We start from the raw sequence: 12,954 nt of genomic DNA on the forward strand, positions 1-12,954 counted from the left end.
GCAGAGTCTTTGTCAGAAATCTGGAGAGAGCTTCAAGGAGTACGCCCAGAGGTGGCGTGAACTGGCTGCTAGAGTACAACCCCCTATGTTGGAGAGGGAATTAACTGACATGTTTATCGGTACTCTTCAGGGTGTGTTCATGGACCGGATGGGAAGTTGCCCATTCGGTAGTTTTTCGGATGTGGTTATCTGTGGGGAGAGGACAGAGAGCTTGATTAAAGCTGGTAAAATTCAAGATGTTGGGTCCTCGTCGTCCAAGAAACCTTTTGCTGGGGCACCTCGTTGGAGAGAGGGTGAAACTAATGTTGTTCAACACCGCAGAAATCCGAACAGAAATCAATACCGTCAGGTTGTTGCAGTGACCATTCCAGCACCTCAACAACGTCAACAACCGCAACAACAGAGGGTTCAACAACAAATGCCCCAACAACAACAACAACAACAACAACAACGTCCGTATCAGCCAAGGCAGAGGATGCCTGATAGACGTTTTGACCCATTGCCCATGACCTATGCTGAGTTACTGCCTGAGTTGCTCAGACTAGGGTTTGTCGAATTGAGGACTTTCATTCTGGTGCGCCGGGACACCACATTGAGAATTGCAGGGCTTTTCATCATAAAGTCCAGGACCTGATTGATGCCAAAACTATCAATTTTGCTCCTGTGCCGAATGTTGTGAATAACCCTATGCCGCCGCATGGTGCGCACAGAGTAAATAGCATTGAAGGGGCAGAAGCTGAAGACTTGGTGGTTAGTGTTGATGAGATTCAGACTTCTTTGCTAGTTGTCAAGGGCCGTTTACTGAATGGGGGTGTCTACCCGGGCTGTGATGAGGGCTGTATTGGTTGTGATGAATCTGAGAATGGGTGTGAACGGTTGAGGGCCGGTATCCAGGGTTTGATGGATGAGGGTTGTCTGCAATTCAGTCGGGCTGACAGAGATCGCGGGTCAGTGTCAACTGTCACTATCTTTTTCAAACCGTCTGAAGGACGTGGTCCGAGGGCTGTTGGTGCGCCTACAACAAGTGGTACTCCTGTTACCATCTTTGCACCTGTAACTGTAACACCCTTCTAAAATACCCCAATAATTAATTAAAACAACAAAATATAAATCAGAGTAGATATGCAATTTAAGGGTGTCACACTTGACACTTCACACCATTCACCATAATAACTTGTCATGCTCATTTATTAATCAAAATAAAACATTGCACAATTCGCAGCGGATAGAAATCTAACAACATGCAAACCATGTAATCACATTACATGTAAAATTGTTCAACAACCACAAATGAAAACAAAGTAAACATCCCGTCCCGATGTTACATATACCAGAGCATGACCCACTAAGGAACTACACTAGACTCCAAGCACTAGCTTCTACTCAATCACTGCTCGTTACCTGAAACATAGTTGTAAGGGTGAGTTCCTCAATCGATATAATAAGCATTATAAAATATCATGTAATGCTAAGTAATTTAACACATTTCATCACCCAAATCAGATCACACATTCAGCAACAGCAACATCAACTCAAAATCATAATCATACTCAACCCAACACAAAACACACGCATAATATTGGAATACATCCATTCATATTATACGCCATACATACATTATGCAATGAGACTTCATGCATGCGGTACCGACTATTCGTGAACACATAGTTCAACCTCACCGATCAAACCCAGATACGGCTACCAAGCTCACTAGTCCCACTCATTTGAGACCTAGTGACTCACTCACTAATTCCTCACCATGGGAATTAGCTACCACCCCAAGGGCTATGCTATGCACGCTAAATCACCTAGCATGCAAACATCAACAACAATCCACAATAACTCACTCACTAATTCCTCACCATGGGAATTAGCTACCACCATAAAGGCCATACTATACACGCTAAATCACCTAGCATGCAACCATCTACAACAATCTACAATGGACATATGCTCACACTCTAAGCCATAAACAGTCCATCCACAATTGTATACATAACAGATACATTCACAACATATTTATCACAGAATCATATTCATATCATGCCAAATAATAAATCACAGTATTAGCACACTCTACTAATACCTATACTGCTCAAAACAACGGGAAATGATCCCTACTATATCATACCCCAATATAGGCCAAACGTCAAATATGTACACAATATTTGAATATCAATTTTCCACTTTCCAAACAGTGTTAACCGGTTAACGCCCTGGGTTAACCGGTTAACGCAACACAGGACACGCTTCCTGGCACATTTTAACAGTGTTAACCGGTTAACGCCCTGGGTTAACCGGTTAACGCAAGACAGACAGCAATTTCTCATAATTCGTAACAGTGTTAACCGGTTAACACCCTGGGTTAACCGGTTAACGCAAGACAGAAAGCTGTTCCTGCGCTAACACGAACAGAATGCAGAATCCCCCGCATTTTTCGCCGTCGGAGGACTTCCGGACCTCCGATTTCAATTCCGTAAAAAGCTACACGTCCAGAAATTTACGATTCACCCACATATAGATTCAATTACAGTTTTAACATAACTTATTCATCATCATTTACAGCATTCCTCATCCCAATTAGGGTCAATTCAATGGCTTATTACTACCCATTACATGTTAACCCATAATACCCATTAAACGACGATAAACCCCCCTTACCTGAGTTAATCCGGCAAATCCTTTACTTCAAGCTTTTCCCTTCTTCAACCCTTGTTCTCTTGCTCTTCCTCTTTGCCCTTTTCTCACTTTCTGTCGCTTCTCTGGTTTTCACGTGAAAAAAAACCCTTTTTACCAAATGGAACTCCTTATATATATTTCAACTTTATTATTCCAATAATAATAATCCAATAATATTCCAATTATTTAATTAAATTAATAAATATTCTATTAACTTAAGTTAAATAATTATCATATTTTATCGGGGTGTTACAACTCTCCCCCACTAAAAGAGTTTTCGTCCTCGAAAACATACCTCAAGCGAATAACTCTGGATAAGACTCCTTCATCTGACTCTCAAGTTCCCAAGTCACATTGCCACCTGCTGGTCCTCCCCAAGCTACCTTTACCAAAGCAATCTCTTTACCCCGCAACTGCTTCAACTCTCGATCCTCGATTCTCATAGGTGATGTTTCAACAGTCAGGTTATCTCTCACCTGTACATCATCTACTTTGACCACATGCGACGAATCAGGAATGTACCTCCTCAACTGAGACACATGAAAAACCTCATGCAAATTCGCAAGTGACGGCGGTAAAGCGATGCGATAGGCTACCTCCCCTATCCTCTCTAAAATCTGATAAGGACCAATAAATCGAGGTGTCAACTTCTTCGACTTCAAAGCTCGACCAACCCCAGTTATCGGAGTAACACGAAGAAACACATGATCTCCCTCTTGAAACTCAAGTGACTTCCTCCTCTTGTCGTGATAACTCTTCTGACGACTCTGAGCAATCCTCATCTTCTCCTGAATCATCTTAATCTTTTCCGTAGTTTGTTGAACAATCTCCGGTCCAACCACATCACTCTCACCGGACTCATACCAACATAAAGGTGTCCGACATCTCCTACCATACAAAGCTTCAAACGGTGCCATACCAATGCTCGAATGAAAACTATTGTTGTAGGTAAACTCAATCAAAGGTAAATAACAATCCCAAGCACCTCCCTTTTCCAAAACACAAGCCCTCAAAAGATCCTCCAGTGACTGAATCGTCCTCTCAGTCTGACCATCAGTTTGCGGATGATATGCAGAACTCAATCTCAGCTTAGTTCCCAAAGCCCTCTGCAAACCTTCCCAGAACTTCGATGTAAATCTAGGATCCCTGTCCGAAACAATACTCGACGGGATACCATGCAAACTTACAATTTTCTCAATATACAACTCAGCTAATCTCTCTAACGGATAATCCATTCGGATCGGAATGAAATGAGCCGATTTTGTCAATCTGTCAACAATCACCCAAATAGCTTCAAAATTCTTAATTGTCCTCGGTAAACCAGAAACAAAATCCATACTGATACTATCCCACTTCCACTCTGGAATAGCCAACGGTTGCATTAGCCCAGACGGCTTCTGATGCTCAATCTTTGACTTCTGACAAGTCAAACAAGAATAAACAAAACTCGCAATTTCTCTTTTCATTCCCGGCCACCAAAATAACTTTTTCAAATCATGATACATCTTCGTAGCCCCAGGATGAATACTCAGGCCACTACGATGTCCTTCCTCAAGAATACTCTTCTTAAGTTCGGTAACATCCGGAATACACACCCGATTACCAAATTTCAAAACACCATTCTCATCAACTCTGAATTCACCACCTTGACCTTGATTCACTAGAGTCAACTTATCAACCAAAAGCACATCGGATTTCTGACCCTCTCTAATCTCATCCAGAATACCACTCGTTAACTTCAACATTCCCAATTTAACACTATTGTGAGTACTCTCACACACCAAACTCAAGTCTCTAAACTGCTCAATTAAATCCAATTCCTTAACCATTAACATAGACATATGCAATGATTTCCGACTCAATGCATCAGCCACTACGTTTGCTTTACCCGGATGGTAATTCAAACCAAAGTCATAATCCTTCAGAAACTCTAACCATCTCCTCTGTCTCATATTCAGCTCTTTCTGATCAAACAAATACTTTAAACTTTTATGGTCACTGAAAACCTCAAATCTTGACCCGTACAAGTAATGCCTCCATAACTTCAGAACAAATACCACAGCTGCCAACTCTAAATCGTGTGTCGGATAGTTCCCCTCATGAACCTTCAGTTGTCTCGAAGCATAAGCTACAACCTGCTTATTCTGCATCAAAACACCACCCAAACCCAACAATGAAGCATCACAGTAAACCTCAAATGGTTCCGATGGACTTGGTAATATCAGAATAGGAGCAGTAGTCAACCTTCTCTTTAACTCTTGGAAACCTTCTTCACATTTTGAGTCCCAAACAAACGCTTGCCCCTTTCTAGTCAACATCGTCAACGGTAACGCCAACTTAGAAAATCCCTCAATGAATTTCCTATAATAACCTGCAAGTCCAAGAAAACTCCTTATCTCAGAAACTGACTTCGGAGCTTCCCACTTAGATACCGCTTCTATCTTAGAAGGATCAACAGCAACACCACCTCTTGAAACCACATGACCAAGAAAGCTAACCTCTTCTAACCAAAATTCACACTTGGACAGTTTAGCAAATAACTTCTTTTCTCGTAGAACTCCTAAAACCACTCTCAAATGTTCAGCATGCTCTTCTTCAGATTTCAAATACACTAAAATATCGTCAATAAACACCACAACAAACTTGTCTAGGTACGGATGGAAAATCCTATTCATATACTCCATAAATACCCCAGGCGCATTAGTCACACCAAAAGGCATTACAGAATACTCATAATGTCCATACCTTGTTCTGAAAGCAGTCTTCTGAATATCCTCAGTTTTCACACGTATCTGATGATACCCCGATCTCAAATCTATTTTGCTGAACACACTCGCACCAACCAACTGATCCATCAAATCATCAATCCTCGGCAAAGGATACCGATTCTTGATCGTCACTTTATTCAGTTACCTGTAGTCCACACACAACCTCATAGTACCTTCTTTCTTCTTAACCAATAACACTGGTGCGCCCCACGGTGACACACTCGGACGAATAAATTTCTTATCCAACAGATCTTCCAGCCGACTCTTCAATTCAGTTAACTCAACAGCAGACATACGGTACGGAGCCATCGACATCGGCCTAGTACCAGGTACCAAATCAATCGAGAACTCAACTTCACGCTCTGGCGGTAATTCATTCACTTCTTCAGGAAACACATCAGGAAAATCACACACCACGGCTAGATCGCAAATTACCCGTTTATCTTTAGCCTCCAAAGTAGCTAACAGCATTAACAACTCTGCCCCATCTGCTACTGCCTCATCATAGGGAGTGTAATACTTCGACAGCTCTGTGAACTTAGCAGCATACTCAGTAACAGACCGGTTGCCCTGCTTCAATTCTAAGAACTCTATCTCTTTCTTTCCTCTGACATCCTCTGGGAAGTACTTCCTCAGGAATCTCTCTCTGAACACCGCCCAAGTGATCTCAGCACTCCCAGCAGCTTCCAACTCAGTGCGGGCAACAACCCACCAATCATCTGCTTCCTCTGACAGCATATGCGTACCGAACCTGACCTTCTGGTTATCGGCACACTCAGTCACTCGGAAGATCCTCTCGATCTCCTTCAACCACTTCTGAGCACCATCTGGATCGTATGCTCCCTTGAACATTGGAGGATTGTTCTTCTGGAACTCACTCAGTTGACGAGCAGCTCCCAATCCCACCACATTCGGATTCCCTCCAAGTACTCCAGCTAGCATACCCAGAGCCTCAACAATCGCAGCATCGTCTCTACCTCTTCCAGCCATCTCTATTCTGAAAACCCAACAAGCTAAAACAATAAGTACTGATAGGGTTACACAACACCTATCACGTACAGGGAAACAGAATAATTACGACTCGACTCGACCGACTATGCTCTGATACCACTAATGTAACACCCTTCTAAAATACCCCAATAATTAATTAAAACAACAAAATATAAATCAGAGTAGATATGCAATTTAAGGGTGTCACACTTGACACTTCACACCATTCACCATAATAACTTGTCATGCTCATTTATTAATCAAAATAAAACATTGCACAATTCGCAGCGGATAGAAATCTAACAACATGCAAACCATGTAATCACATTACATGTAAAACTGTTCAACAACCACAAATGAAAACAAAGTAAACATCCCGTCCCGATGTTACATATACCAGAGCATGACCCACTAAGGAACTACACTAGACTCCAAGCACTAGCTTCTACTCAATCACTGCTCGTTACCTGAAACATAGTTGTAAGGGTGAGTTCCTCAATCGATATAATAAGCATTATAAAATATCATGTAATGCTAAGTAATTTAACACATTTCATCACCCAAATCAGATCACACATTCAGCAACGGCAACATCAACTCAAAATCATAATCATACTCAACCCAACACAAAACACACGCATAATATTGGAATACATCCATTCATATTATACGCCATACATACATTATGCAATGAGACTTCATGCATGCGGTACCGACTATTCGTGAACACATAGTTCAACCTCACCGATCAAACCCAGATACGGCTACCAAGCTCACTAGTCCCACTCATTTGAGACCTAGTGACTCACTCACTAATTCCTCACCATGGGAATTAGCTACCACCCCAAGGGCTATGCTATGCACGCTAAATCACCTAGCATGCAAACATCAACAACAATCCACAATAACTCACTCACTAATTCCTCACCATGGGAATTAGCTACCACCATAAAGGCCATACTATACACGCTAAATCACCTAGCATGCAACCATCAACAACAATCTACAATGGACATATGCTCACACTCTAAGCCATAAACAATCCATCCACAATTGCATACATAACAGATACATTCACAGCATATTTATCACAGAATCATATTCATATCATGCCAAATAATAAATCACAGTATTAGCACACTCTACTAATACCTATACTGCTCAAAACAACGGGAAATGATCCCTACTATATCATACCCCAATATAGGCCAAACGTCAAATATGTACACAATATTTTAATATCAATTTTCCACTTTCCAAACAGTGTTAACCGGTTAACGCCCTGGGTTAACCGGTTAACGCAACACAGAACACGCTTCCTGGCACATTTTAACAGTGTTAACCGGTTAACGCCCTGGGTTAACCGGTTAACGCAAGACAGACAACAATTTCTCATAATTCATAACAGTGTTAACCGGTTAACACCCTGGGTTAACCGGTTAACGCAAGACAGAAAGTTGTTCCTGCGCTAACACGAACAGAATGCAGAATCCCCCGTATTTTTCACCGTCGGAGGACTTCCGGACCTCCGATTTCAATTCCGTAAAAAGCTACACGTCCAGAAATTTACGATTCACCCACATATAGATTCAATTACAGTTTTAACATAACTTATTCATCATCATTTACAGCATTCCTCATCCCAATTAGGGTCAATTCAATGGCTTATTACTACCCATTACATGTTAACCCATAATACCCATTAAACGACGATAAACCCCCCTTACCTGAGTTAATCCGGCAAATCCTTTACTTCAAGCTTTTCCCTTCTTCAACCCTTGTTCTCTTGCTCTTCCTCTTTGCCCTTTTCTCACTTTCTGTCGCTTCTCTGGTTTTCACGTGAAAAAAAACCCTTTTTACCAAATGGAACTCCTTATATATATTCCAACTTTATTATTCCAATAATAATAATCCAATAATATTCCAATTATTTAATTAAATTAATAAATATTCTATTAACTTAAATTAAATAATTATCATATTTTATCAGGGTGTTATAGTAACCGCCAGGAATCCAACAACCAATGTTGCTCCGGCCAGAAGGGCTATTGATACTCGGGTTGTGCCATGGAAATATGATAACGCGTATCGCAGTAATCGGAGGGCTGAGAATCAGACGAGGCCGGTAAATCAGTCGCCTGTGATAATTGTTGTGCCCAGTAGAAATCCTGCGGTGGTGAGTCCCGTTGTGGACAATGTTGGTGGACCAGGAGGTTTTACTCGAAGTGGACGTTTGTTTGCTCCGCAACCGTTAAGAGACAACAATGCCGAGGCTCTCGCCAAGGCTAAGGGCAAACAGGCTGTGGTTGACGAAGAACCGGCTCAGAAGGAGGTGCCTGAAGGTTCGTTCGAGAAGGACGTGGAGGAGTTCATGAAAATTATCAAGAAAAGTGACTACAAGATCGTAGATCAACTTAATTAGACTCCGTCTAAGATTTCAATTCTTTCTTTGCTGCTGTGCTCTGAGGCACATCGTAATGCCTTACTGAAGATGCTGAATATGGCTTACGTGCCTCAAGAGATTTCCTTCAACCAACTGGAGGGTGTGATTGCCAACGTGAGCACCAGGCATGGTTTAGGATTCACCGACTTAGACTTGACGCCTGAGGGTCGTAATCATAATAAGGCCTTGCATATCACCATGGAATGCAAGGGTGCTGTTCTGTCTCACGTGTTGGTAGACACCGGCTCGTCGCTGAATGTGTTGCCCAAGCAAATTTTGAAGAAGATATCTGTTGAAGGGGTTGTGCTTACTCCTAGTGACCTGATAGTTCGTGCATTCGACGGATCCAAACGTTCTGTGTTTGGTGAAGTTACTTTGCCGGTGAAGATAGGTCCGGAGATTTTTGATATTATCTTCTATGTTATGGACATTCAGCCCGCGTACAGTTGTTTGTTGGGGCGTCCGTGGATCCATGCAGCAGGGGCAGTTTCGTCAACTCTCCACCAAAAGCTCAAGTATGTCTGGAATGGTCAGATTGTGACCGTGTGCGGCGAAGAAGATATTCTTGTGAGTCACCTATCCTCTTTCAAATATGTAGAGGTGGATGGCGAGATCCACGAAACCTTATGCCAGGCATTTGAGACTGTTGCTCTCGAGAGGGTGGCGTTTGCTGATCAGAGAAAGTCGGGTGCTTCGATTGCATCGTATAAGCAGGCCAAGGAGGTTGTTGACTCTGGAAAAGCTGAAGGCTGGGGCAAAATGGTGGATTTGCCTGTCAAAGAGGATAAGTTTGGAATTGGCTATCAACCCCTGCAAGCGGAGCAGGGTGTGCAAGCAGGTCCGAGTACCTTTACCAGCATTGGGCTGATGAATCACGGTGACGTCTTTGCGGTCGATAGTGAAGATGGTGACAGTGATTGTGATCTCGACAACTGGGTTCGCCCGTGTGTGCCAGGGGAGATGATCAACAATTGGACAGTCGAAGATGTGGTCCAAGTTACTCTTCAAACAGAGTAATTTTCTTTTGTTTTTTCATTCTGCACAAAACCCTACGTTCTGCCCAAGGCGTAGTGGTTCATTGTAGGGCCTCAGCATGTTTTCAGTGATTATCATTAATAAAGGATGTTTTGCAAACAATTTTGTGATCCCTGTCTTTCTATTTTTGTTTTCATTTTTCAAAAAAAATAAAAATGGAAATGTTTTTGTTTTTGTGACTTTCTTGAACTCTTTTTTCTAAAACAAAGCATTAAACATGCAGAAGTGATCTTATGGCATCCACTATGAACAGTTCTGTTATGGCTCAGTATGATTTCAATAATCCCATCTACCAAGCTGAAGAGGAGAGTGAGGAAGACTGTGAACTCCCTAAAGAATTGGTTAGATTTCTGAAGCAAGAGGAAAGGGTCATCCAACCTCATCAGGAGGAGTTGGAGATTGTGAATCTTGGTACTGAGGACGCCAGAAGAGATATTAAGATCGGGGCTGCTTTGAAGACAGAGGTCAAGAGCAGGTTGGTTGAGATGCTGAGAGAGTATGTGGAGATATTCGCCTGGTCTTATCAAGATATGCTTGGGCTGGATACCGATATTGTGGTGCATAGACTACCTCTCAGAGAAGAGTGTCCTTCGGTCAAGCAGAAACTTCAGAGAACGAGTCCTGATATGGCTGTTAAAATCAAGGAAGAGGTTCAGAAGCAGTTCGATGCTGGTTTCTTGTCAGTGACCACTTATCCCCCGTGGGTGGCTAACATCGTTCCCGTGCCGAAGAAGGATGGCAAAGTCAGAATGTGTGTCGATTACCGGGATTTGAACAGAGGGAGTCCGAAAGATGATTTCCCATTACCTCACATTGATGTATTGGTTGATAATACGGCTCAATCCTCGGTATTCTCTTTCATGGATGGTTTTTCTGGTTATAATCAGATCAAGATGGCGCCAGAAGACATGGAAAAGACGACATTCATTAAAGCCTTGGGGCACGTTTTGCTATAAGGTGATGCCATTTGGGCTGAAGAATGCCGGTGCTACCTATCAGAGGGCTATGACGACTCTCTTTCATGACATGATGCACAAAGAGGTTGAAGTGTACGTGGATGATATGATTGCGAAGTCGCAGACAGAAGAGGAGCACCTGGTCAATTTGCAGAAGTTGTTTGATCGGTTGAGAAAGTTCAAACTGAGGCTGAATCCGAACAAGTGTACGTTCGGTGTGAGATCAGGGAAGCTGTTAGGCTTCATTGTCAGTGAGAAAGGGATTGAGGTTGATCCAGCAAAAGTCAAAGCTATTCAGGAAATGCCTGAACCGAAAACAGAAAAGCAGGTTCGTGGGTTCTTAGGGAAATTGAACTACATTGCAAGGTTTGTATCTCACCTAACCACCACGTGTGAACCGATATTCAAATTGTTAAGAAAGAATCAAGCGATCAGGTGGAATGATGACTGTCAGAAATCTTTTGACAAGATAAAAGAGTATTTACAGAAACCTCTAATCCTTATACCTCCAGTTCCTGGGAGGCCTCTAATAATGTACCTGTCAGTGACCGAGAACTCAATGGGGTGTGTATTGGGACAGCATGACGAGTCTGGTCGAAAAGAGCATGCCATATACTACCTTAGCAAAAAGTTTACCGACTGTGAAATCAAATATTCACAGCTTGAGAAAACTTGTTGTGCTTTGGCCTGGGCTGCTCGCCGACTGAGGCAGTATATGTTGAACCATACTACCTTGTTGATTTCTAAGATGGATCCAGTGAAATACATCTTTGAGAAGCCGGCTCTCACCGGACGTGTTGCCCGTTGGCAGATGATTTTAACAGAATATGATATTCAGTACACGTCGCAAAAGGCCATCAAAGGTAGTATTTTGTCAGACTATCTTGCCGAGCAACCGATTGATGATTATCAGCCTATGATGTTTGAATTCCCTGATGAAGACATCATGTATCTTAAGATGAAAGATTGTGAAGAGCCTCTTGTCGAGGAAGGACCGGATCCCGATGACAAGTGGACACTGATGTTTAATGGGGCTGTTAATGTTAACGGCAACGGTGTTGGTGCAGTGTTGATCAACCCTAAAGGGGCTCATATACCTTTTTTCTGCCAGATTGACTTTTGACGTCACCAACAACGAAGCTGAGTATGAGGCTTGTATCATGGGGATAGAAGAAGCCATTGATTTGAGAATCAAAACACTTGACATCTATGGAGATTCCGCTCTAGTGATCAACCAGGTCAATAGAGATTGGAATACCAACCAGCCGCATTTGATTCCATATCGAGATTACACCAGAAGAATACTGACGTTCTTCAAAAAGGTGAAGTTGTATCATGTCCCCCGGGATGAGAATCAGATGGCTGATGCCTTGGCTACTTTGTCTTCTATGATCAAAGTTCATTGGTGGAATCATGTGCCACATGTTGCGGTGAATCGACTCGAGAGGCCTGCGTATGTGTTTGCAGCCGAGTCTGTTGTTGATGAGAAGCCGTGGTACTATGATATCAAGAAATTCCTCAAGAGCCAGGAATATCCTGAAGGTGCGTCGAAAAATGACAAGAAAACCCTGAGAAGGCTAGCTGGAAGCTTTTATTTGAATCAGGATGATGTACTGTATAAGAGAAACTTTGACATGGTTCTGCTCAGATGCGTGGATAGACACGAAGCAGACATGTTGATGCAGGAAGTGCATGAAGGTTCGTTTGGTACCCATGCTGGTGGTCATGCAATGTCGAAGAAATTGTTGAGAGCCGGTTATTACTGGATGACTATGGAATCCGATTGCTTCAAGTACGCTCGGAAGTGCCATAAGTGTCAAATTTATGCTGATAAGGTGCATGTACCACCAAGCCCTCTGAATGTCATGAATTCACCTTGGCCGTTTGCCATGTGGGGCATTGATATGATTGGGAAGATTGAGCCTACTGCTTCGAGTGGACATCGCTTCATCCTGGTTGCGATTGATTACTTCACCAAATGGGTGGAAGCAGCTTCATATGCTAATGTTACCAAACAAGTGGTTGCCCGGTTCATCAAGAAGGAAATCATCTGTCGTTATGGGGTTCCTGAGAGAATCATCAC

The 12,954-nt window shown here is 42.5% G+C and overlaps 1 protein-coding gene across 1 annotated transcript in view; it reads left to right on the forward strand.

The window, feature by feature from the left end:
* Window positions 1–687: 687 nt before the first annotated feature.
* Window positions 688–12,954, forward strand: part of LOC127094197 (uncharacterized) — a 171,837-nt gene continuing 159,570 nt past the window's right edge. Inside the window, exons 1-2 of the mRNA XM_051033057.1 lie at window positions 688–1,059; window positions 8,428–8,728. Coding sequence (XP_050889014.1) covers window positions 688–1,059; window positions 8,428–8,728 — 673 coding nt within the window. The remainder of the gene's footprint in view (window positions 1,060–8,427; window positions 8,729–12,954) is intronic.

This window comes from Lathyrus oleraceus, chromosome 1 (genome assembly GCF_024323335.1).
Source record: "Lathyrus oleraceus cultivar Zhongwan6 chromosome 1, CAAS_Psat_ZW6_1.0, whole genome shotgun sequence".
Lineage (NCBI taxonomy): Eukaryota > Viridiplantae > Streptophyta > Magnoliopsida > Fabales > Fabaceae > Lathyrus > Lathyrus oleraceus.